At 50.4% G+C, this 24,513-nt stretch overlaps 12 protein-coding genes across 12 annotated transcripts; 4 read left to right on the top strand and 8 right to left on the bottom strand.

Moving 5' to 3' along the window:
- Positions 1-870: 870 nt before the first annotated feature.
- SCP_0113760 (predicted protein) lies at positions 871-1,521 on the bottom strand (the record flags this gene model as incomplete). The annotated part of the gene is made up of 1 exon (XM_027753599.1): positions 871-1,521. One exon carries the CDS (start codon positions 1,519-1,521, stop codon positions 871-873), a length of 651 nt encoding a protein of 216 aa, XP_027609400.1.
- Positions 1,522-1,886: 365 nt separating this feature from the next.
- Positions 1,887-2,549, bottom strand: SCP_0113770 (NAD-P-binding protein; the record flags this gene model as incomplete). The annotated part of the gene is made up of 1 exon (XM_027753600.1): positions 1,887-2,549. The coding sequence occupies one exon, from the start codon at positions 2,547-2,549 to the stop codon at positions 1,887-1,889; it is 663 nt and encodes a 220-aa protein (XP_027609401.1).
- Positions 2,550-4,370: 1,821 nt separating this feature from the next.
- On the top strand, positions 4,371-4,952 carry SCP_0113780 (hypothetical protein; the record flags this gene model as incomplete). The annotated part of the gene is made up of 3 exons (XM_027753601.1): positions 4,371-4,438; positions 4,531-4,690; positions 4,746-4,952. 3 exons carry the CDS (start codon positions 4,371-4,373, stop codon positions 4,950-4,952), a joined length of 435 nt encoding a protein of 144 aa, XP_027609402.1.
- A 218-nt stretch (positions 4,953-5,170) lies between these two features.
- SCP_0113790 (hypothetical protein) lies at positions 5,171-5,867 on the bottom strand (the record flags this gene model as incomplete). The annotated part of the gene is made up of 5 exons (XM_027753602.1): positions 5,171-5,244; positions 5,302-5,364; positions 5,421-5,508; positions 5,561-5,792; positions 5,842-5,867. 5 exons carry the CDS (start codon positions 5,865-5,867, stop codon positions 5,171-5,173), a joined length of 483 nt encoding a protein of 160 aa, XP_027609403.1.
- A 116-nt stretch (positions 5,868-5,983) lies between these two features.
- On the bottom strand, positions 5,984-6,611 carry SCP_0113800 (hypothetical protein; the record flags this gene model as incomplete). Its single annotated transcript, XM_027753603.1, has 4 exons — positions 5,984-5,986; positions 6,064-6,160; positions 6,210-6,374; positions 6,460-6,611. The coding sequence occupies 4 exons, from the start codon at positions 6,609-6,611 to the stop codon at positions 5,984-5,986; spliced, it is 417 nt and encodes a 138-aa protein (XP_027609404.1).
- Positions 6,612-7,794: 1,183 nt separating this feature from the next.
- On the bottom strand, positions 7,795-8,595 carry SCP_0113810 (Probable octanoyltransferase; the record flags this gene model as incomplete). The annotated part of the gene is made up of 1 exon (XM_027753604.1): positions 7,795-8,595. The coding sequence occupies one exon, from the start codon at positions 8,593-8,595 to the stop codon at positions 7,795-7,797; it is 801 nt and encodes a 266-aa protein (XP_027609405.1).
- A 334-nt stretch (positions 8,596-8,929) lies between these two features.
- On the top strand, positions 8,930-10,920 carry SCP_0113820 (thiolase-like protein; the record flags this gene model as incomplete). The annotated part of the gene is made up of 12 exons (XM_027753605.1): positions 8,930-8,989; positions 9,042-9,068; positions 9,121-9,160; positions 9,214-9,281; positions 9,342-9,687; positions 9,747-9,877; positions 9,928-10,191; positions 10,243-10,317; positions 10,373-10,469; positions 10,526-10,540; positions 10,596-10,752; positions 10,812-10,920. The coding sequence occupies 12 exons, from the start codon at positions 8,930-8,932 to the stop codon at positions 10,918-10,920; spliced, it is 1,389 nt and encodes a 462-aa protein (XP_027609406.1).
- A 370-nt stretch (positions 10,921-11,290) lies between these two features.
- On the bottom strand, positions 11,291-11,721 carry SCP_0113830 (hypothetical protein; the record flags this gene model as incomplete). The annotated part of the gene is made up of 4 exons (XM_027753606.1): positions 11,291-11,362; positions 11,414-11,479; positions 11,537-11,611; positions 11,671-11,721. 4 exons carry the CDS (start codon positions 11,719-11,721, stop codon positions 11,291-11,293), a joined length of 264 nt encoding a protein of 87 aa, XP_027609407.1.
- A 3,735-nt stretch (positions 11,722-15,456) lies between these two features.
- SCP_0113840 (hypothetical protein) lies at positions 15,457-16,358 on the top strand (the record flags this gene model as incomplete). Its single annotated transcript, XM_027753607.1, has 6 exons — positions 15,457-15,535; positions 15,593-15,690; positions 15,756-15,769; positions 15,825-16,013; positions 16,073-16,169; positions 16,224-16,358. 6 exons carry the CDS (start codon positions 15,457-15,459, stop codon positions 16,356-16,358), a joined length of 612 nt encoding a protein of 203 aa, XP_027609408.1.
- A 1,256-nt stretch (positions 16,359-17,614) lies between these two features.
- On the bottom strand, positions 17,615-18,516 carry SCP_0113850 (hypothetical protein; the record flags this gene model as incomplete). The annotated part of the gene is made up of 6 exons (XM_027753608.1): positions 17,615-17,749; positions 17,804-17,900; positions 17,960-18,148; positions 18,204-18,217; positions 18,283-18,380; positions 18,438-18,516. The coding sequence occupies 6 exons, from the start codon at positions 18,514-18,516 to the stop codon at positions 17,615-17,617; spliced, it is 612 nt and encodes a 203-aa protein (XP_027609409.1).
- Positions 18,517-19,227: 711 nt separating this feature from the next.
- On the bottom strand, positions 19,228-20,733 carry SCP_0113860 (Mitochondrial dicarboxylate transporter; the record flags this gene model as incomplete). Its single annotated transcript, XM_027753609.1, has 12 exons — positions 19,228-19,269; positions 19,336-19,470; positions 19,525-19,571; positions 19,627-19,745; positions 19,798-19,814; positions 19,865-19,885; positions 19,936-20,078; positions 20,129-20,397; positions 20,469-20,508; positions 20,562-20,576; positions 20,643-20,650; positions 20,705-20,733. The coding sequence occupies 12 exons, from the start codon at positions 20,731-20,733 to the stop codon at positions 19,228-19,230; spliced, it is 885 nt and encodes a 294-aa protein (XP_027609410.1).
- A 1,275-nt stretch (positions 20,734-22,008) lies between these two features.
- Positions 22,009-24,165, top strand: SCP_0113870 (ATP-dependent RNA helicase SUB2; the record flags this gene model as incomplete). The annotated part of the gene is made up of 9 exons (XM_027753610.1): positions 22,009-22,184; positions 22,251-22,318; positions 22,381-22,791; positions 23,232-23,350; positions 23,407-23,538; positions 23,594-23,703; positions 23,756-23,905; positions 23,959-24,101; positions 24,155-24,165. 9 exons carry the CDS (start codon positions 22,009-22,011, stop codon positions 24,163-24,165), a joined length of 1,320 nt encoding a protein of 439 aa, XP_027609411.1.
- Positions 24,166-24,513: the final 348 nt, after the last annotated feature.

Here is a 24,513-nt window from a genome sequence, read left to right on the forward strand (position 1 = left end):
CGAATCGGGCCGGGGTGATAACGTCTGTGGGGATGCCAACATCCTGTAGCTCTTCGGTGGTAGGTTTCTAAGAAGTACTTAGCAAGCTTACACGCTTCTAAGCTGTTTCCTGACATTTTCATCCGGCGCAGAAGGCCTTATTTGACATGTATTGCTTGACCTCATGCTACCGGCGATCCAACTCGCATCTGGAGGAACAGACAATCTCGACCGCTGCGCTATCGTATTTCTCCGAGGGTTCGTTCGTGCTCTCTGAGCAAGCATGGCAACGTGATTCGCAATTGCCAGGTTGTTCTTTCTACGTGCCTGTAATGCAAGATGAGTTCGTTCGGAAAAACTCACCCGACTCGTTCCAGCCAAGTTCTCCGCGGTTACTTCGTTGCTATTTCTTGTATCTAGGTTCTGCAGGTACATTGTACCATGGTGGAAAACTTGCCCAGGGGCGGTACATGTTCCTGGCTACTCCACCCAGCCTAGTGGCGTGAAGCTCGAAATCTGTGGTTCTACCTCTTAAGCCTCCAAGGCGCCGGTTCTGCCCCCTCACCGGAAAATGGGATGAGCATGACAACTCGGAAACTGTCATGGTACTCAGCAGACAGAAGTAGCGCGCCGTACCATCTCGCCCTAGATGGCGAGATTACCCTGCCCCGGACTTGGACATGCATCTTCGATAGGACCGCATTCATGGGCTAAAGTTGATATTCCAAATGTGTACAGGTTACAAACCCGAGAGCCATTAAACGATCTGCGCTTTAAAGAACTCCTGTGTGATCTGAGCGCTGAGGACTCGATCGGTGGACAAAATGACAACCCTCACCTGAGACGAAGGGATTGATTCAGGCGACCGGGGCCATTAAACGACAGGAACAATCAAGGCGAAGAAATAAGGGGTGCTTGTCCACACCATTCGTTCTTCTCAACTTCTCCAATGACAAAGTCAGCAAAGGCAGCCCGCGCCAGGTGTGCCCGTGTCTTTCCGTCCCCGACATAGCCAGCAACCACATCTTTCTTCTCGTCGTTCGTGAGGATTCCCACCCTCACGATCGTCCAGGTCAGGTCATCTCCTTGCGTACGAATCGTGTCACCGATGGCGATAATATCCTTGTATGCGCTGCGAGCGAAGGTCGAAACCATGATGATCATCGCGCTGTATGAGAGGCTGAACTTGTCGTGCTCGTCCCGGATGCTCGCAGTACCCAGAGCAATCAGGCGCTTTACACCGTACTTTTTCATCAAGGGTATGATGGTCGCGTATGCGTGTGCGAGCGGTGTACCGCTGGGATGGCCTTTATCGGGACCCAAAGCGGACACTACGGCATCGACACCCTCGATGGCCTTGGACAAGCCATCGACATCGGTGAGGTCTCCTTTGATGACGGTAACGGCAGGGTTGGTAGCGAAATCGTTTGAGAGTTTCTCTGGAGACCTCGCGTACACGACGACTGTATGAGAGGCAGTAAGGGCATCTCTAATAAGTAGGTGACCGCAGAGGCCAGTTCCGCCCAGGATGAGGAGACGCATCCGTCTGTGTGGTATTACTGTGCAGCAAGTTGTGGTTGACTGCGACGAGTACTATTGGAAGAGAGCTGGCCGGAACCTGTCTGCAGTCAAAGTTCCCCCGCAGCTGAGTAATGGTGACTAGTACTGTGTGTATGCAGGACTAGGGCCGCCTAGGCGGATGCAGCCTGAGTATACGTAGTCTGTTTTATTTTCTGGGATATTCGTCTGGTATTCCTTGATCATGAACCACGACTTCAACGTCAGCCTGCAGAATGTGTCACTCTGTCAACACAGTTCCAGCTAGTGTGTGATCACTCAAAGCCTCCAACATCACTCGAAATAAGGTGTCATATCGGAATGCAATACACATACATGTACTCGGGTATCTAGGGGGAAGAAATAAGAGGAGCTTTTCCGCACCATTCGTTCTTCTCCACCTCATTGATCACGAAAGCCGCAAACCCCGCCCTCGCCAATGTTGTCTTCGTCGTCCCGTCCCCAATGTAACCGGCAAGGACATCTCGCTTCTCGTTCTGCGTGAGAATGGGCACCCGTGCAATGGTCCATTCCAGGCCGTCACCTTGTGCACGAATCGTTTCTCCAATGGCGACGACGTCTTTGTACGCGCTGCGGGCGAAGAGAGCCACTCCACTGACCAGCGCCACGAACTCCAGACTGAACTTGTCGCGGTCATCCTTGATGCTGGCGGTGCCCAACGCGATCAGCCGCTTGACACCGCACTTCTTCATCACGTCGATGATAGCGGCATACGCTCGTGCGAGAGGAGTGTCGCTGGGATGAAATGGTCCAGATTTGACAGCCGGCCCTAGCGCAGAAAGTACAGCGTCGACACCCGCCATAGCCTGGGACAACAGCTCAACGTTTCCAAGCTCCCCTTTGACGACGAAGACAGAGGAATGGGAGGTAATGCTGTCCGGGAGTTTCTGGGGTGACCTGGCGTAGATGACGACGGAATGCGAGGTAGAAAGGGCCTCCTGGATAAGCTGAACGCCGCAGGGACCAGTGGCACCAAGGACAAGCAGATGCATCACAAGTTCCTGCGCTGGGAGAGGTCAAGCTTCAAGTCAAATACGGCGGACAACTCACATGTGTGTCACGGTGTCCGTTGAAGGGATAGCCTCCGATTATAGATCAGATCAGATTTGGTGGCGGAAAGTTCATCCACGCAGATCCCGCTCACGACCCACGATGTGCTTGAGTGTGCTTGCTGTACAGCCTTTCTTTCTTCCATTGGTCTCCAATTGTCTCAAAATCGATCCATTCTGCTATGTATGCTCTATGTAATTGAATGCGGTTCAATTCAAAAATGACATAGAGTACAGCCTCGCGCCACGGTGGCGTTGTCCTCGCAAAGTGATAGTTCCGTTAGTCTTGCCCACCCGGCTTAAGTATCCCTCATTGCACCTGCAACGCACTTTGATCCACTCGCAAAACGTGCGCGTGAGGCCCTGGAATCGAAGTTCGTTAGGTAGGTGTACACAGCATGGACTCTGTAAGCAGCAATCCGATCATGCGTGCGTAAGTAGTAAGTATTACTGCCAATGTTATTTGCATCAAGGGCGAGTCATCCCATGTACAGTAAACCGGAAGCCTCGAGTGACACATCAAGCTTTCAAGCTTCAAATGTCAAGTGAGTTGGTTGATTCAGAATGTTATATAGACAGGGAGGCGGACACTAGTAGCAAGAAACCCTTCGACACGATGATCTTGTCCAAAAGCTCGTCGTTCTGGTTGTACACCGTGCTATCCCTTTTCAGCTTCCAGGTTAAATATGCAGCAAATTCCTTTGCAGGATCTAACCTGTATTATGCCGCCGGGCTCTACCGAAACTCGACCACGACTCTACTAGAGTGTGTTTCCTCTTCGTTCATACATGGTTGGACAGGAAATTCATGTCACTGTGGCTGACTCGAAGAAAACATTGCAGGGGCTTGCGAGGTGCTGGAATGAAAGCACTCCGTGTTTGGATTTGGGGCCAGTCTACAGATCAGAAGGTAAACATATCTTCTCCCCATCGTTTATGCTCCTCATTTTAGTCACCGGATATCGTAGGGCACTCCAATAAATCCTTTTCCGGATCTGGAGCCTACTCAAATCTGCGACAGTGTAGCGTCCTGCTATGACGATACTGTATTAGAACGGCTCGACGACTTTATGCTTGTAGCTCGTGATTTCGGCATAAAGGTGATGAATTTTGGCCTTCCAGATCCCTCTCATGTCGCATTAATGCAGTCTGGCCTTCAGCTCTTGATCACCATGCACAGCTTCAATGCTCTGCAAGGCGGGGACGTATACGGAGCTGCATACGGCATCGCAGATTTCTACACAAATCCGTCTGCCCAACAAGCTTTCGACGCCCGTCTGCAGCACATACTGAATCATGTTCACACTATGACTGAACAGCCGTGGAAGGAGCTGAACGACTTCATCTTTGGGTTCGAAGCTGAGAACAAGGCGATGATTGGCGATGTATGCTTTTGTCCTGCCTATCTTATAGCATTCATAGCTCATTCTCGTCGTGCTGATCAGGGACAATCTTTCATCGAAGCTAATCAGCAATGGTAAAACCTGGCCTCGCTGCTGTCATGATGCATACTTATCACCGTCCTTTAGAGGCAATGCGACCGGGCTACCACGATTCGAAACGAACTCGGAAACAACCATGGAGTGAGTCAAGCAACGTTCTGTTCGATCATGTAGAGCCAATGATTTATGTTTGGTCGCGCTTGTTAGATCATTGTTATGACTGGCGGAGAGTCTTGGATGAGTGAATCTGTCCAGCCCGGTTCCTAAGCTGCTCTGCTTTGGATGTCATCTCAATTCACGCTTATGCTGTAACCGACTATTACATGGAGTCCATCCAGTCATACGTCCAACAGGCACAAGCCGCGGGCAAGAAGTTGATTATGGAGGAATGGTAAGTACTGTGCGAGGTCGCACCTTCCGGTTTGTGCACTACGTCAAGAACTTGCTGCATCAAAACAACGTCTGAATATGTTATTTACTCAGGGGCTCATGCTATTACGACACTTTGAACAGCAATTGCCCAGTAGGCGACCCGCTCCCCACTGCCACCCGCAACGCCAACATTGCAGGATGGGCGAGCAACATCACTGCCGCAGGTCTTCCATGGCTGTATTGGGAAGTCCTCCCAGATGCTGATCCTCACGTATGTTCTTCCGGCTACAGGGCTGGGACAGTTGACGGACCGCTCGATCACACAGGAAGGGGATGATTTCGAGATTGGCCTCGTCGATCCGTCATGGCCCACTCTCAAGCAGGCTGCCTTGGCAGCGCCCCGGGCCCCTGCGGCATTTGACTTCTCGGAGTACTTATTTGATCTAGGGCTTGATGGATTCTTGTGTCGTTGTGATTCGGAGCTACGCAAATCTACGCAACCTCTGTTATGCACCACTTCGGACACTGCATAAAATCAATAGTACCTCATCGAGTAGCACTCAGGCACTCGGGCAATCTAGCTACTTAGTGAGACATTGTATATTCCCAGATACGTAGCTTGCATACGGGATACACTGGATATTGATACAAATGCGGGATTTCTGCATCCGAATACTTCGTACAAGTCATGAGTTGTCGTGATGTGAAGACTGCGTGAGGCGAGACTCCCCAGAGGGAGCACCAGGGTGCACTACGTGTAAACGTAGACACCTGCGACATCCCAGTAAGCGTTGGTGAAAGCGCTAGGGTTGTTGTTGACATAGTCTACGGAAGTTCGACAAGCTCAGTATTGGTTGAATAAGATGATGAATCGTGGCTTACCGACGCAATCGCTAGAGCACCCTGCGTCACTGTAGACAGATGCGATACCAGCCCAGCTTCCACCTGTTGGTAAACGAATATTAATCATCAATTCATGTACGATCATGGCAAGGTCATACAGAGCGTCAGATCGAATATGATGTTGTTGGGCCCGAAAGAATCGGCGATATCGCATGAAGTATCCGGAAACAGCGCAGTGGGCTCACCCTGAAGTAACCCGCTCAGTTTGAGTTAAGTTGACGCAACTTAAGGTGCTCACCCAAGTAGATGTGTCGATCGAGCTTACAGCTCCACTTGATACTTGCGAAGGAACGCTACCATCGGTCCGCGACCAGAACCACACCTGGATGTAGCTATTGGTTCGCTCCATCGCATACCAGCCACCGCCTGCACTGTTGAAGTCGGGGCCGAAGCTGTTCGAAGATGGGTTCTGCACACCGCATCCTGAGTTACCGTCTGTGTTGACGTCGCAGTTGTTTGCGGTAGCAGTCCTGGGCTTGAATAAATACCCTCATCTAAGCTCCGAGTCATGTGACTCACCCCAGCATTGTGCGTGTCTCGGGCATGGTGCAGTTCGTACCGACGTGGAGGGAAACAGTATTTGGGGTCACGTTGTCCACACCTTCAATCCTACAATCCGTAGCATGTCAGAGCTGCGGGCACAAACGGATAGCAGGTGCACTCACTGTTGAAATACAAATACAACAAATTTCGGCGAATGTATGAACTATAATTACTTGTAGGCCGTCATATAACACTTACAATGTCTACTTCGCCGTCCGTTGGCCAGTCCTCATCATTAGTTTCCCAAGCGGCTGGCCAAGTGCCACATCCCTCCGGCATGTGCCTTATATCGAACCTTTACAAAGTATTAGTGACCGAGGAAAAGCACGAAGCATAAAACGTACACCACAACGTGGGTGGTGTACGACGCGGAACTCTTGATCCGGACGCTGTTTCTCCCAGGGTCACTGGAAGTTAGGACCGTGGTATCATCGCAACGCATGATCAGAGTATCTCTGGATACATAGGTCAGATTGTCCGCAAGCGCAGTAGCCTGGTCCACGTATGTGCTGAACACCAACCAGCAACCGTCAGTGATCGATACATGCGACACAGAAGGATGCAGACACGTTCGATACGAGACACGACACTCACACTCTGCCCCCCGTCGGGTCAGTGATAGCCTCAAAGGTGAAGTCGTTTAAGAAATCCTGGCCGACATAACTGGTGTCAAGGTTATATGTCTGAGCAAGGACGTCAAATGCTAGAGAGGACAGAAAAAGGAGGGAGGCTGCCGATGACCACATGACAAGGAGAGCGAGAACTAATGTCGTGTCGAGCTAAGTGCGATCTCGGTAGTCAACCCATCTTTATACCAGGGGTGAAAAATAATACCAGAAACCTCTCGTCTGAACATGTTGTCCGGATCTGTTTCAGATACACATCTATGGACATCAGCCATGGACAATCGCAGAAGATTTCCATGTAAGTCAAGGCATATCGTCGCTCCGAGGGTCCGGAAGAGGTTGCACGAGTACCGTTCACAGCGTTAATGCCAGCGCTGCAGAATGGAGGGAACAACGGTGGGACGAGAAAGCGCATGACCGATACGGATGACTTACCCTGGATATATCTGACCTGCTGGTCCGCTCACATTGGCCGCGGGCGTTCAATGAGCCTATCGTTCTGCATGTCATGCTCTTCGCCACCATGTGGTGCGCGTAAGAAGAAGCGGGAAGTGGTCTACTCTGATCGCACGACGTCGATGTAATATCGACCAACGGTGCTTTTGTCCGCTATTCAGTATTGCAGCCAGTAACGGTGGACATAGAAAACCACGACACCACAGCGGGGCGGACACGATGAACATGAGGATGTGGAGTCGTGGCTGCATGTGATGATCCGTGAGACTCCTGAACGCAAAAAAAAATGTTCACCGGTACGATATGACGATGATACCGTGCACATGTGGGTGAATTTGCGGTGAGCAGGTAAGGGTGAATTCCGATGACTGAACGGAAAGTGCCGGCGACGCCTAGATTGCCCACCGGAGCGCATTCGCTACACGCGCTCTCAGAGCTTGCTGCAGCTCGTCGCCCAACGGCACTGCTAAAAGGATATCCACGTGTTCATTCCCGGAAAACAGGACCGAGCTCACCTGCGATGGGTACACAGATTCCCGTGCAAGAATTCTCTCCTGGGAATAGAGTCAACATCACCGGGTGAAAGGCCAACCCCGCGGCGGAGAGCATGCTTGGCCCTTGGCGACCTATTTTGAGCGTCTGTTAGTGTTCTATATTGATGCTAAGGTAAGTATTCTGCAGTGCAACAGGAACGATGAGATGGTTGGTGACCCACCAATCAGAACCAGAACAGGCCGTTAGTCGATGTTAATCTGAGTTCCTCCGATTCTTCTGTGATGCGGAGATACACACAGTCAGGACCACGGTACTGACGTTCTGCAACTCTGCCACGCGGAAGATTGAGAGATCATCGCGCCGGTCCTGCCAACCAGCCCCCTGCGCCCTCCGCATCCTCTTCCACTGCCCGTATAGCGCCCATCAAATCAATTCCTGCAAGGTTCACATCCATCTTTATCATCTCCCGCTGGAACACTCTCCCAAACCGTTCTACCAAGCCCTCTATCTCCCCTTCAACGGTGATCGTCGAACTATCCTTCTTGACGGCGTCCGCGATGCATCCGGCCTTCACATCAGCTAATCCACACGCAACCACTCTGTCGAACCAGGCTAATGGCTCCCGTGTGATATTCATGGAGAACCCGTGGCTCGTAAACCTGTGTCTGACCTGCACTCCAATGCTGGCAATCTTTGTCTGTTCATCCAAGAACACGCCAGTATGCTCGCTCGAAATGTAGCGAATACCGTGCGCTTCCAACAAGTGTGTCTGCAGCATCTTCTGCATATTGCAGATGTACGATCGAATACCCATCGGTGGTGACCATCTCCCAAGATCCAAGAGTGGATACCCAACGATTTGACCGGGACCGTGATACGTGGTCTCTCCACCCCGCAGAGTGTTGACGAAGTCGGCCCCTATACCTCGGAGACGTTTTGCCTCGACTTCCACCTCAGGAGATGTGGAAACTTGGCGTCGTCCCGCAGTATACACTGGGCGGTGCTGTAGCAGGAGTAGAATGTCTCGATGTGTTCCGGAGGAGCGCCGATGCTGTAGCTGGATGGCATGAAGTTGTTCTTGCAAAGCTAATGTCCGTGCGTATGGAAGAGGTGTGGAGAAATAGTGATAGAGTACTGGAGGAAGGCTGGACATGTCTGCAGAGAATAAGGCTCAGCTGACTGCTGGCGTTCAAAGCTTGACCGTTCGTGCAAAGACCAATCTGACAGGACTAAGTATGTAGTAAGTAACCGGCCGCGGGGAAGCCGAGGGTAAATGTTCTGGCGTGCGGGGTACATGTTCACCGTCACAATCACATTGTCTTCCGAAGTTTGTCACCACACAGGAGTCCCAGTGACCCTTGTGTTGACTGGCGACTACTTAAAAGACGCGGTCGTCACACTTCTGGGCCGACCAAGCTTATCTCCGCATGCAGCGAGCGTGAAATCACAGCCATTTCATTATTTCTTTCGACGTCACGGTGGTAAACATGTCATTCGGGGGACGAAGATCATTCATAGTTGGGGCAGGATGTACCGCGTTTATAAAGGTGGGCGTACTTGTATTACAGTGGCGCAACTTCTGAGATCGTCGTTGGACAGCCCAGAGGCACAAGAACGACAGAGGATGTAATAAACCAGGCGGCTTGACATCCAGAAATCGCTGATTGTTGTTTCATAGATGGGTTTAGAAGCCGGAACGAAGGCGTTGCTGGACGCAGGTCCTTCATGATTATTCATTGCACTGATATATGGGCTAATGCATGAAACTCAGGCATCACTTATGACGCAGTTGAGGCCGCCTTCGTCGGTTATTGTTATGGTGACTCTACCAGCGGACAAGTAAGAACGTTATCGGATAAATTGCTGTCAACCTGGGAATACTGAAACCCGGGTTTTCAGAGAGCACTCTATAACCTTGGCATGACCGGCATCCCCATCACCAACGTCAACAATAACTGTTCTACGGGAAGCGTTGCCCTCTACCATGCAAACAATTTGGTGAAGTCAGGTCTGGCGAACTGTGTTCTCGCTCTTGGTTTTGAACGCATGGCGCGAGGGAGCCTTGGGACTCACTTCCCGGACAGACCGTCTCCATTGAAGCTGTTGAATGAGAGGACACAGGAACTCGAGGAGGACCTCAGCAGCGGCGCGAATTTCGGACCTGATGCACCAAGGATGTTTGCCAATGGCGCTCAAGAATACTTCGACAAGTATGGCGGAACTATTGAACATCTTGCCCAAATTGGTGAGAATGGAGTGGCGTTGATTATGGCCTTTAATTTGATCGAGATCTATTGCTGTTAGCGTCCAAAAACCACAAGCACTCTCTCAACAATCCTTATTCACAATTTCGTGATGGTTGGACGGTAGAACAGGTCTTGGCCGCTCCGAAAATATGCAGCCAGTTAACGAAATTCATGTGCAGCCCGACATCGGTATGAAAATCTTCTCGATTTCTTCCGTGGTTATTTAGATCTAAATCCAGGACGGTGCTGCATGCTGCATTGTCGCCTCGGAGGACTTTGTTCTTTCTCATGGCCTGGAAAATCAAGCGATAGAGATTGTGGCGCAGGCTCTGACAACTGATGAACCTGCAACATTCGAAAGCAGGAGTGCCATGGAAGTCGTTGGCTATGGTATGACCAAAAGTTGTGCCAATCAAGTCTTTGCGGCGGCAGGTTTCAACGAGGGCGAAGGAAGAGAGCAGGTTGGAGTTGTAGAACTTCATGATTGTTTCGCGGCCAACGAGGTGTGATCTAAGTGCTCTAACGTAAATATTCATGACCGAGATGTTCTTCAGCTCATAACATACGACGCACTGGGACTGTGTGCTCCAGGCGAGGCGCACAAGCTTGTTGAGCGCGGGGACAATACTGTACGTGTAGGTATTTCATGGTCAGCACTGAAGTCTCATGTCAAATATCGGCCAGTTTGGTGGCAAGTTCGTCGTCAACCCTAGCGGGGGCCTGGAAGCGAAAGGTCACCCTTTGGGCGCTACGGGACTAGGAATGCATTTCTATATAACCAGTTCGTTCACCTTTTCTTCTCATATGCATACACTAATTCTCACAACGTGTTCCTAGTGCAATTGCGCGAATGTAAGCCACTTTTGTTTTCTAGGCTGAGCCCCATTTAGACGCTGTCAATATCTAGGGGCAGGCCCGATGCAGGCTCCAGGCCTTTTCGATACAGCTGATAAGCGGGGCAAGTACGGCATGGTGCACAACATCGGTCTTGGTGGCGCGGTGGTTTGCAGTCTTCTTCGTCGCCCTGAATTCTTCAAGGCTGGCGGGAAGGATGGAAGAGACAGGTACGTTCTGATCAACGCAATTCTTTCTGAAAATGTGCTAATTCTGCTCGGTATCCAAGGCTCGGATACAACCATGCGTATGAGTGCAGGCCCGTCACCATGGCGGATGTGGATCAAGTCAAATCCCGGAAATTCTCTCCATATGTCCTGCGACAAGCCAGGTTGTGAACGTCTCGCTCATGGCCATTTGAATTGTTTCGACGGAATGCACAGGAAGTAATCTAGTGCACATGTAACATTTCTTGATGTACTATCATGTAGGTTTCCGTGGTCTCTGCGGCGCCAGGCTGGAGGCTTTTGCGAACATTTCCTTGACGACGGCAGTGTCCAACTCCCAGTCTCGTGTGTAGAAGCAAATCTTAAAGCATTGTCCAAGCCGGTTCTGGCACGTCTTCAATCCAGCAACGGAATGACAGTCATGAATAGTGAAATAAACATTGATAGCCAATACAAGTACAGTATAATACAATAGCATAACTGGGTGCAGGGTATCCTAGGGAAAACACTTCGTAGCACTGCAGGGCCAAAGCAAGAGTTTTCAATGGCGTCTTCCTTGGTTCTTCTTACTTGGTCGTCCCCAAGCACAGTCCTCTTCATCCATCATTTGGGCCTAATTCAACATAAGCACAGACACAGCAACATGGTGCAATGGTGTACGTACGCGCTGTAAACTGCCTGCTTGCGGTGTCACAGATTGCGACGCCAACTTGGGGATGAGGCTCACGGGCTGAAAAATCTAAATTAGCTCATAGCAAGAAGACTGACCGAGCAGTACGCGACATACTAGTTGGATGACATACTCGTTCGAGTCAAACGAGTCAATTGACGGACGACTATCGGTCGCACAGGAGACAGATCGCTAAAAAAATCACTATGAGTATCCAGAATGCAGGCAATATGGAAATGGAGGGGGCGAACATTGAACCTCCGGTTGAGAAACAACTTGATTGGCTGCATGGTAGAATACATGAATAACCCTGAAACGTCCGTCTGAGTGGCAGTGGGTAGCGAGAAAGGGATTCTGAGATAAGGTGTAATGTCCTGGGGCCCCGCTTTTAAAGTGGGTCTGACGGCAGTACAGGTCAAGTGTCTTCACCTCAATAATCAATACAGTAAATCATCGCACGTCACTCAAGACTTGACCAGGTGATACTTACCAACCGCCTCTCCATCAACGACTTTCATCGGGTCCGTCGCACTTCAATTGGCTCCCGCAAGTCTGGGAGAGGGACAGCCAGTATAGGCGTCAATGCTACGCCGTCGACGAGCACCTGTTCCGGAAGCAGGTTACTAACGGCATCCCGTGATTTGTTCTCAGTGGACCTGAGCAAGGCAAGATGCCAACCGGCGTTTAAAACCAACGAATGATGAACAAGGAGCTCGGCTGCGTCTAGACAAAACGCGGGGTAGACCTTCTGAAGGATATGATTGGCAGCGCGGCTTCTGTCATGTGTTCAGATAAGTACCTCCAGCAGTCGGTCCGCGTTCCGCTTCGTCAGTTAACGCCACCGCGCCCGCATACCCATCACGTCAAGCTCCCAGGACAGACCGTGGTGTCTCAATGAGAAGACGAGTCACGGGCGGGTGTAACTTGGGTCCATGTCATATCAGTGGGAGTAACGTGACACGGGCAGAGTCGGAGGCACAGGCATCGCATCAGCCTCCCCTTCATGGAATATTGCTTGTGGCAAGCTTCTATTGTGACCTAGATACTAAAAGGGCCGTTGCTGAATGTTTCCCAATGCGATGAGCTCTGCCAATTCGTCTCGAGAGCTTAGCTACTCACTACTTGATCTGGAGGAGGAGCCAATAAGTATTCGATCACGATGTCACCTGTATCACAACCTCATCCGCATAGTCTGATTTCGGTGGGTACATGAGCTTGAAAGACCGATAGCCTGCAACCATTGCCGTTCCTGCGGAACGGACATATCCTACGAGGGTACGAAGCTATCGGATAAACTGTGAAGTACTCGCCTCAGCACCGTTCAATGCACTAGTGGAAAAGAAAAAATTGGTGCTGACACTTAGTACCACACGACACGTGAAGTCCACTGGGACGAAGAACATGAGAAGTCTGCGGGCTCCTGGGACGTACATGAACGGACGGTCTACTTCAGACAGCAATCCGAGAGTCAGCATTCACAAGCGATCATAGCTAACATAAGTCTTCAAAGATTACAGCGTAGAATAGAATAACCATCATATTCGCTGAGGGGCCTCTCTTTGATCCGGAACATTGTAAAGCGCCACAGGGAAGATGTCCAAGTGAAAAGGTTTCATTTCCAACACGTACCTGGGAAAGTGCCGCCGTGAAACCATCTTGATACATCGTGGGCTTCTCGCAGCAACATAGATAACCGGACATACATCTTGCGCAATTATTGAGAGGATCGTGTTATGTTATGGATGCGGATTATCGAGATTTTAGAAGAAACGCGGCTAAATTCGGTATGAGCTGACTACGCGTCAGGGCAGACACGTGAGCTGGAAGCTCTCAGAAGTGAATGAAAGATATGTTGACGCGCATTGGGATTGAATATTGAAGGACCGGCGTGACTGTATTAAAGCATGTACGGCGAAAGTCACCTCAAAAAAAGATCTGGAGCCACAGCATGAGAATCAATAAATGCGCACAACCTTCCGAGTCGTACTTTATAAGAGGCCAGCGGTATGGAAGGAAAATGGAACCGAGTGGGTGATGAATTTGAAAAATGGAAACAGACACACCGTAAATCGTTTCACGCTGCAGCTTCGTCATGGTATCGTGGCTCTTGCTAACCATCATCGAGTTACTACGGCGCCTTCCTCAGCGTCAGACTTCAATAATTAGTGAACGACTTGGTAGGTACAATTCCAGAGGCACGCGTCTGAAGAAACGAAGGGGAAAATCGTTCTAAATACAGGTATGGTCTCGGAAGATATTATTCCGCCAACAAGACGAATGTCATGAAACTACATTTCACCGAAGAAGTGAGCTGCTCACCATGCACACCAAAGTGGTCGGAATTTTACGATCTTGCTGCATGTAGGCCGCCGGTTTGCCAATCATCGATTCTCACCGTGTGACCACATGCTACCGGAAATATTTGGCACGGGCTTGCCCCAATTATTCAGTTAGCAGTGTCAATACAGCACACTAGCACCCTCTGCATTGATCGCGTAGTGTTGCCTCAGGGCCCAAACCCAGCAAACTGCCCATCGATAGGCGGCAAGGGAGACGGGTAGAGGAAAGGATTTTCTCAAGAACACGTTCAACTTGTAAAATAAAGTGGCACCAAGGGGTGTCCAGTGTCATCGCTCTCGGACGAATCGAGTGCATGAGACATGTTGACCGCAACCAACGAAATTTTGATGTTTCGTCCGAACTCCCACAAGAGAAGCCAGTGGTTGCCAGTGTAGTCATGACGGATAATATAGTGAATCTGCGTGCACCACTAGCAGAGTAACACATCCATCTTCGCGGTAGCCCACCGCCGAGAGTTCGACCGCGCATTGACAAACTGAGAGACCAGGTCCGCTGCGCCACTGAGAAATAGGGAGAGTGGAGTTTGGCTTAGCAGCCAGCTCGCGAGCGCTAAGTCAAACTAGTGCTTACTAAGCGAGAGGCTGAAGGCGGAGGAATAGGCGCCGTAAGCGCCAGTCTGTTCCTCCTGCACCTACAGCCTCTCACTCGTTTTCATCCCACCCACCTCCCCTTGTTGATTCAAGCGTCCTAGCGGTGGTTAGCCGTGTTCTCAACGACTTTCCGCCGCTTCACGCTCGAGTTGGATTCCGCGATTCTCTCCGCTCAGGCTCCCCTCGCATTTCGCCCCTCCGCTGCCGGTCGCCCGCTGACTTCTCGGGCCGTCGCAGTCCTGTGAGGCGCCTATTGCAGCCTGTTCCGAGCTTGAGCCGCCGCCGGAATCCACCTCTCCCCAACCCGCAAGACTAGCACTCTACATTGCACGGCGAATGTGCTATCTTAGTGAGCCGTGCTCCACTCCGTAGCTCAGCTACCGAGCACAATGCTGATGAAACTGTACAGTAGATTTAACCTTAGATGTGATGACCACAGCTGTGATAACTCTTTGTGTTTCGAGGATGTTTGTCAATTCAGTCAGGAGCAAGACATTTGACAGACACAGCCTGATAAATGCTTTCAAGAACCTCCAGAATCAATGATGTAGCAGTGATTGCGAGGTTGAGGACGGCACAGTGCTGCATGAAAACTTCAAGTTGAAGCTTGAAGCCCAGTCAAAAACCCGTATGTCTGGAACGGATACAAACGACGACAAGCGGAATAAGTCGGAGGAGATCTAAGCTTATAGAAGATGCGACAGACTCGGCGCTTATATGTGACTTGACATCGTCTTCTCAGCCTGTTTTTAGCAGCGCGTTTTTGAATCACTAGTCATGTAAAGTTTCTCTGTCCTGGAACAAAGTGTCCCAGATGCTAGGACCATGACATAATCCTGGAGAGCACACCGACACGTCCGAAAGTATTACTCTAGTCTCGCTAGCCCTCCTACTGTCAGTGCAGTCGACGCGCCATCGACATGTCCCACCTCGTCTCTCGACTACTATAGTACCTTCAATATTACTTCAGTTTTCTGCTCTAACCGTGCTGAGTCTTCCACGCTAGATTCACCACTGCCAGAAACTCAGTCTAACGCCTCGTCTTCGTCCGCCGACATAGATGCCACGCTGGCAATTCAATCATCCATGCTAGATTCTCGGCTGCCCGAACATCAGCCTCACGCCTCGTCTTCCGAGTCCGCCAACGTGGACGTCTCAGGTGATGGTGCGTACAACTAATTCTATTACCGATCTCATTATTCTATTCTATTCTATCATTTAGATCCTACTCAATTGCGACCAGATAGTACTGTCCCCAGCACATCCGTTGTAGCCCTGCACACGACGCACGTAGATGCACAAAGCATTCCACTAGTCGTGGTCTGTGGCTCACATCCTCACGCTCGCGTTTATCTTCTCATACTCACATCTATTTGCGTAACCAGCCTTTCGATCCACTGTATGTACCTCCTCTCTTTGGGGAGCATCTCACTCACTGTCTGATGGTTCTACAGTGCTGATGAGTTCGATCCACCTACTCCTTACTCTCTCCCCACCCAGTCCAAAACTACGAGTGCAAGTGGTACGGCCGGTACGGGTGTAGCACCTGCCGATAGTGATCTCAGAGCGACCGCTGCGGATGCACCTGCAAAGCTGAAGCGCAAATCACCCAAGATGAAAGCGAACAAGTCTAATGATGCATCGTACGTGACATTGGTTATGCCTGTTTGCCCATGCTCACTGCCAATCTCTCTCCCACAAGTAATTTGTTTGCCATCGACTGGCTCCCAACGAATCAAGGGAAATCACGCGACGAATTCAGCGCTGCTTGGGCAGCTGTAGATGCAGAAACCAGGAAGGTAATGCAATGTACTATGGTATTCTTCCTTACTCATTCTTGTCGCTGCATGCAGAAATACGAGGTTCTCAGTGCGACCAAGAAGACTGCTGCAAAGATGGAGGAGGCTGCAAAAAGAAAGGCTAGTAGAGCGACCAAGGCCACTAATAAATCGAATGCGAACATCGCAGGTGCCTCTCAAGCGACTTAGGTATTTTTCCGTGTTTCTCTTTCGAACCGTACTGATGTCGATGCCCAGGGTTGTGGCTGGGTATCCGAATTCTGTTGCATGTGGAGGCGGGCAGCACGGGTGACAGTTGTGGGGCGTGGAGCACGTTGCAGAGGGGGAGCGAGGCGAGTGCGGTGCAGGGCGCAGGGCGCAGGGTGCAGGGTGCAGGGCGCGGGGCGCAGGGGCGGGGGCGGGGGCGAGCACGAGCACGACGGGGCGGGCGCTGGCTTACTCGGACAGCAACGGACGATATCGAAGGACAACGGACCTCATCTCAGTCTATCGAAGACTATCGATGTGTAGCTAAAGGGAACGGAGTGTATTCTACGGGTCAAGGATGAATCTGGTTGACATCGGACAGTTATATACCTGGGCCTAACGGTTTCGAAACGCGCATACAGAGCATATTTCTGCTCCTTTTTTCTTTGAAGCTGTCCGCTCTCAAAATAAAATAGTCCACTTTTCGAACCAAAACGGAGTATTTCTACGTCTTAATATTTATTCCTTTCTCGTCCTTTCTCGTCATACAGGTTTTTGACTGGGCTTGAGCTTGATCGATTGAGTGTCAAGAATAGTTAAGTATTGTGCTGACCCAACCTCCTCTGACGCTTCACAGTGACAAACGGTCACATTCACAACCGGGGATTAACTTTGGACTTCAAGCTTCAAGCTTCAAGCCCAGTCAAAAACCTGTATGACGAGAAAGGACGAGAAAGGAATAAATATTAAGACGTAGAAATACTCCGTTTTGGTTCGAAAAGTGGACTATTTTATTTTGAGAGCGGACAGCTTCAAAGAAAAAAGGAGCAGAAATATGCTCTGTATGCGCGTTTCGAAACCGTTAGGCCCAGGTATATAACTGTCCGATGTCAACCAGATTCATCCTCGACCCGTAGAATACACTCCGTTCCCTTTAGCTACACATCGATAGTCTTCGATAGACTGAGATGAGGTCCGTTGTCCTTCGATATCGTCCGTTGCTGTCCGAGTAAGCCAGCGCCCGCCCCGTCGTGCTCGTGCTCGCCCCCGCCCCCGCCCCTGCGCCCCGCGCCCTGCACCCTGCACCCTGCGCCCTGCGCCCTGCACCGCACTCGCCTCGCTCCCCCTCTGCAACGTGCTCCACGCCCCACAACTGTCACCCGTGCTGCCCGCCTCCACATGCAACAGAATTCGGATACCCAGCCACAACCCTGGGCATCGACATCAGTACGGTTCGAAAGAGAAACACGGAAAAATACCTAAGTCGCTTGAGAGGCACCTGCGATGTTCGCATTCGATTTATTAGTGGCCTTGGTCGCTCTACTAGCCTTTCTTTTTGCAGCCTCCTCCATCTTTGCAGCAGTCTTCTTGGTCGCACTGAGAACCTCGTATTTCTGCATGCAGCGACAAGAATGAGTAAGGAAGAATACCATAGTACATTGCATTACCTTCCTGGTTTCTGCATCTACAGCTGCCCAAGCAGCGCTGAATTCGTCGCGTGATTTCCCTTGATTCGTTGGGAGCCAGTCGATGGCAAACAAATTACTTGTGGGAGAGAGATTGGCAGTGAGCATGGGCAAACAGGCATAACCAATGTCACGTACGATGCATCATTAGACTTGTTCGCTTTCATCTTGGGTGATTTGCGCTTCGGCTTTGCAGGTGCATCCGCAGCGGTCGCTCTGAGATCACTATCGGCAGGTGCTACACCCGTACCGGCCGTACCACTTGCACTCGTAGTTTTGGACTGGGTGGGGAGAGAGTAAGGAGTAGGTGGATCGAACTCATCAGCACTGTAGAACCATCAGACAGTGAGTGAGATGCTCCCCAAAGAGAGGAGGTACATACAGTGGATCGAAAGGCTGGTTACGCAAATAGATGTGAGTATGAGAAGATAAACGCGAGCGTGAGGATGTGAGCCACAGACCACGACTAGTGGAATGCTTTGTGCATCTACGTGCGTCGTGTGCAGGGCTACAACGGATGTGCTGGGGACAGTACTATCTGGTCGCAATTGAGTAGGATCTAAATGATAGAATAGAATAGAATAATGAGATCGGTAATAGAATTAGTTGTACGCACCATCACCTGAGACGTCCACGTTGGCGGACTCGGAAGACGAGGCGTGAGGCTGATGTTCGGGCAGCCGAGAATCTAGCATGGATGATTGAATTGCCAGCGTGGCATCTATGTCGGCGGACGAAGACGAGGCGTTAGACTGAGTTTCTGGCAGTGGTGAATCTAGCGTGGAAGACTCAGCACGGTTAGAGCAGAAAACTGAAGTAATATTGAAGGTACTATAGTAGTCGAGAGACGAGGTGGGACATGTCGATGGCGCGTCGACTGCACTGACAGTAGGAGGGCTAGCGAGACTAGAGTAATACTTTCGGACGTGTCGGTGTGCTCTCCGGGATTATGTCATGGTCCTAGCATCTGGGACACTTTGTTCCAGGACAGAGAAACTTTACATGACTAGTGATTCAAAAACGCGCTGCTAAAAACAGGCTGAGAAGACGATGTCAAGTCACATATAAGCGCCGAGTCTGTCGCATCTTCTATAAGCTTAGATCTCCTCCGACTTATTCCGCTTGTCGTCGTTTGTATCCGTTCCAGACATACGGGTTTTTGACTGGGGCTCAAGCTTCAAGCCGAGCATAGATTGACATCCATGGACAGGGAACAGACTAGATGTCTACTTTGCAAAGCCAGTCTGATAATTTACGACACACCAATCGCATCTACATAGAACCGAATCCAATCTAGTGGGTATGTCTAGACAAATTGAGGCTTATACGAGTAACCTGAGTCCATCACTATGTCAGTGGAAGGTAAATAAATGTCTACTACAATATGAAAGAAAGTGGACACCAGATTACACTGTTGGGTACAGCGTGCGCCAAGCATGCTTCAATTGCTGCTTGCCCGCACGTCGTTAGCAAAACAGCTAGTGCACACAAGCGTTCACGGAGAATGGACGTACCTCGAAGAAGACAAACATGAGAACGGTGTTTGGTCCGAGACGGATGAACGCCGGCGTCCAGCCTTTGAAAAGGAACCTCGGGCCCTCGTGCTGCAACGATGTCTTCAACACCTCCACAGGACTCGATTTACCGGACTGGTCAGAGTCACGATGAATAGTCAAGATCGTCTGCGACCGCTTTACACTCACCGCCGACATGACTCGAGACCTGAGCACATCCGCTGGAGCACAAACAGCTGAAGGTGGGGCATCAATTCAATAACTACCATGGGACAAAGTATGACTGCTGACTCGTTGCAACAGTTCCTGCTAGAAGACTTGAAACAGTATGCAGCAAAAGGCTGTCGCGGAAATGGTATTCGATTATGGGTATTGGATGTCGCAATAATGTGGACTTGAAGAAATCATAGCTATTGCGTAATTAGCGGCGCAGTTTTATCGTTGCAAATTAGACCGACTCACGATCCTACTTGAGAACCCTGGGACATTGCAATTAGCCACGAGTATTCAATTCAACTTGGACACGTACGTTCATCAAGACAGCTCGTGTCTAATTGCCTGATACGTGAACCACCATGTCTACATTTTTTCTTGGCTCACTGTGTTTGTCCCCAGCCCTCGGAATAACCCCCTCGCACCTTCCTTCTTGATTAGCGCTACCAGACCACTCAGTGCATTAGAGTAATTGTATCTTCGTTCAGGCGGTCGAATCGAGTCACTCGTCATTCTGACTAGCAGGATATCTGTGTGCCATCCTGAGAGAGAAAATCATTTGATAAATAAGAACACTCACCAGCGGGGTTACCCGCTACGCCACCCATTCCTCCGGCCAACATAGCGGCCAACAAGAGTTGCCCAGTTGATGCATGCCCATGTTGTGACAAACGCGCTTTTAGACTCTCGTAACTACCTAACCTAATGAGTGAATAGGACATCTGTCGCATGAGAGAAGCTGTCAGGCCGGTGTACAGACTCCGGAAGCCTCCCTCAGCCACAGTCGTGCGGATGACAGAAAATGTGGAAGGGCGTTTCACTGCAACCGGGGGTAATGTCTGCATTCGACTAGATTAAAGCGTTAAGAGGGCTTGAGAGATGAAAACCGTGGGGAGACCGACGTGGCACTGGTAACTCACACTTTTGTGAGGTCCAGCGGATGCGTGCAGCTTGCGGCCACTGCAGGGAGCGAGTTAGTCAACTCCATAGCTTCAAAACTAGGGACAACGTACTAGAAGCGCCGACTCCTGCAATTATTGCGCTCGGACAGTCAGGACAAAATCTGCTCGCTCGACAACATCGTACGAACTAACCTCCAAGCCTACCGAGATGTGGACCATGAGCGCCGATGACAAGAATGGACCTTTGAGCTCACCAGAAGGGGTACTTCTGCTGTTGCGACATGGTGGGAGTACAGACGGTCTCTGTAGCGTTCCACCTTCCGTCAAACTCGCGCTGGAGGTGTGGGTTACATGAAGTTCCAATTTTAATACAACCACAATGGTAATATGTTGCGAAACTTCGGCTTCGGACTCGGAGCGCCGTAAAACACCACATGTCTTCGGCGCGAAATAAATATCAATTCTTTTGAGCGTTTACACATATGTGCGCCGTACAAGGATAAGGAAACATCTGTGCATTAAGTTGACATGTTGTGAGACACCACAGACGGTAAAAGACCGGCAACTGGTGGAGCTTCTGAATCGGCTGGCCATGCCAGGGAAAACCTATTTCCATAAAGCCTTGAAGTCGACGTGCACCATTTTCCCCCCTGGTTCTCGGAAGCTGTTATCGCTCCGTTGAGGGCTCTACTCAGGTATGTGATGCATCCATAGAGTATCCACGAATTATAGGAGCGTACCATCAGTGTTCTTGGGTATTTTGCACCTTGACTACCAGACTATCCCTTTTCTTGTACTTACGTAGGTTGCAATGAAAATTATGTTTTCCGTCGCATTAATTGCCATATGACTCATGCCTCATAAGGACGTTCAGGGATTCCGGAGCTCATAAGCAAAATGAAAAAAAATGGTGCGACGTCAAGGTTTTTGGAAAACCTGTAATATCGTCCCAATATGTCTACGAGAAGTACAGACGCACATAGCAGTCTCATATTAAGACCGTCCGCGTTCTGCGTGTCAGAGGGGTTTGCGTCGAACCTAACGCACAATCGTCGGACATAGCTCAGCTAGTGAAACCTGACATGCATGAAAAGGTGCTAGAAGCACATCGCCGGTCAATGCACGACTTGCAGTCATTCTAACCGACACTATTATAATAAAGAAAACAATATGCGCGGCGGAGAGGTTCTTTTTTGGGATAACACGGCGCGAGAAGATCGATCACAATGAGCTGATAATATTATTATACCGCGGTCCTCCATTCAGTGGACGACACCGCAAGCGGAAGAAGGTCATCAATGTCGCGACCCTATGACAGGAAGAGCTGTTGCAACGAGCTGGTTGCAAGAGACATAAGTGGGATGGGTGACTCGTCGGGGGAAGGGGTCCGTGCGTAGGAATAAAGTTTGGGCCGCGCCCTTGCAATCAAGCTCATTTTCGGCAACGCGCGTCGGGCGCCTGTCATCGCCTTTTTCCTCTTACCGTCACCAGCTAGCCCCTCTGCTTGTCTTTGCTTTCTTCAACATCTCTGCTAGCTTTCTCCGTCTCACAATCCACCATGAGCTCTCACGACAACGAGGAATTGATCGACTACGAGGATGAACACGACGTTGTCACGAACGGTGGCGCGGCGCCATCGGCGACCAATGGTGCTGTCTCGACAGCTCCTGCAGTCGATGGTGAGAGCGACAAAGACAAGAAAAATTTCTCAGGCATTCACTCAACGGGTTTCCGGTATGCCTGTTGCTCTCGCTGCCGGCGCTATCTAAGCTGTGCCACTCACGTTGTTCACCTTATCAGGGACTTCTTGTTGAAGCCTGAGTTGCTGCGCGCCATTAGTGACCTTGGCTTCGAACATCCCTCTGAAGGTGAGTTTGATTAATTCTTACTCTTGATGCTGTCAGTCTCACATGTTGTGTTTACTTTTCAGTCCAGCAGGAGTGTATTCCGCAAGCGGTCCTGGGAATGGACGTCTTGTGCCAGGCTAAGTCTGGCCATGGCAAGACTGCGGTTTTCGTCCTTGCTACCCTTCAACAACTCGAGCCTGTCAACGGCGAAGTCTCCGTTTTGGTCCTATGCCACACACGAGAACTCGCTTTCCAAATCAAAAACGAATATACTCGCTTCGCCAAGTACATGCCTGACGTTCGTGTTAGCACGTTTTACGGCGGTACGCCCGTGGCCAAGGACTCCGAATTACTCCGCGACAAAAACAAGTGCCCTCACGTGGTCGTCGCTACTCCGGGACGGTTGAATGCGCTCACGAGGGACAAGGTACTCGATGCCAGCAAAGTCAAGCACTTCATTCTGGACGAGTGCGATAAAATGCTGGAACAGCTTGGTTAGTCATGCGAATTTCGGCCCTCCCTCCTACTACTACGACCTGCCCCATGCCCCTTTCTTTCCATCGCGGAGTCGGCCGTGTGGATTTCTCAGTCGTTCTCGCCTGTCTGCGTCCCGCGAGGCGCTGTGAGCGCTGAGCGCCCTCCTTCGATCAATATCGGCACCGGTTGGCGGAACCCGGTATGGCGTTTGTTGAGGACGAGGATAGCAAGGGAGGATGGAGTTGACGAATGCTTCGACGAAATCAATACGCAGCGGAGCAGTGTCTACTCAGACATAGCACCGATCGCCACCCGAGCAAGATGTATAGCGCAGCCTTTGCTTCTATTCGCTTCGTTTTCATTTTCTTGCTCGCCTTCCCGATCGACTTTGTTTCACTAATTTTACCTTCCTGACTTGTACTGGACCGTTCTCACCGATTGCGGCACCGTTCATTAGACATGCGACGCGATGTTCAAGAAATCTTCCGGGCGACACCTCATCACAAGCAGGTGATGATGTTCAGTGCGACGTTGGCGAAGGATATTCGTGTTACTTGCAAGAAGTTTATGGCCAACGTCAGTATCTCCTAGTTGGTTTCAGACGATCTTATTACTGACACCATATGTTGTAGCCACTCGAAATATTTGTTGATGATGAGACAAAGCTGACGCTCCACGGTCTCCAGCAGCACTATGTGAAGTTGGAGGAAGTCGGAAAGAACAGGAAGCTGAATGAGTTGTTGGACACGTTGGAGTTCAACCAGGTCTGTGTGATTGTTCTGTGCGTCAAACCCGAGCTTAAAATGACTTTGCACCTAGGTCGTCATTTTCGTGAAGTCTGTCGCACGGGCGATAGAGCTCGATAAGCTATTGGTCTCGTGCAACTTCCCAAGTATCAGTATCCATTCTGGTCTGGCTCAGGAGGAGCGGTATGCCATCTACATGTATTCTTGGATCCACGTTGACATGTGGCGTGCATAGTATCAACCGATACACCGCTTTCAAAGCATTCGAGAAGCGTATCCTTGTGGCGACCGACATATTCGGTCGCGGAATTGATGTTGAGCGGGTCAACATCGTTATCAATTACGATTGCCCTCCCGATGCGGACAGCTACCTTCATCGTGTCGGGTATGTGCCGTAGTCATCCTTGATGCGTGAACCAGCACTGATACCGGATGCAGTCGTGCTGGACGGTTCGGCACAAAAGGTCTCGCCATTACATTCGTGTCGTCGGAAAGTGACCAACAGGTCATGTCCGCGATTCAGTCGCGGTTCGAAGTTGCTGTTTCGGATCTTCCTGAACACGTCGATCCTGCCAGCTACAGTAAGTGTTATAATTTCTTCCTTGCGGTGTTGGACTGACAGATCTTTGTCCAGTGACCTCGTAATCTCTGGATGTCCGTGTTGGTGTTCTTTGTTCTTTGTTATTTACTCGCGTAGAGTAGCCTTGTCATGATTGTACTCATAATCTCATCGTCCTTCTGTCTCTCTCAAAGGACACGCCGTGCATGCATATGTGTTGTGGTGGAAAGTCCATAGTTCTTGTCACGGGCATTAATCGAGAAGGAGCCAATAGAAATATCGGAATAAGGAGTGAAATCGTGCCTTATGACGTTGTTGTGACACAGCAACAGGGTCTGGTTTGAGTCTGGGCGACCTGGCCAAGGAGAGCTGCAGACGATGCGTCGTGACAAACAGACGAGTACCTGGTCGTCAAAAGTTCACTGTCGCCGCGG

Source organism: Sparassis crispa, assembly GCF_003851025.1.
Source record: "Sparassis crispa DNA, contig_000000F, whole genome shotgun sequence".
Classification (NCBI taxonomy): Eukaryota; Fungi; Basidiomycota; class Agaricomycetes; order Polyporales; family Sparassidaceae; genus Sparassis; species Sparassis crispa.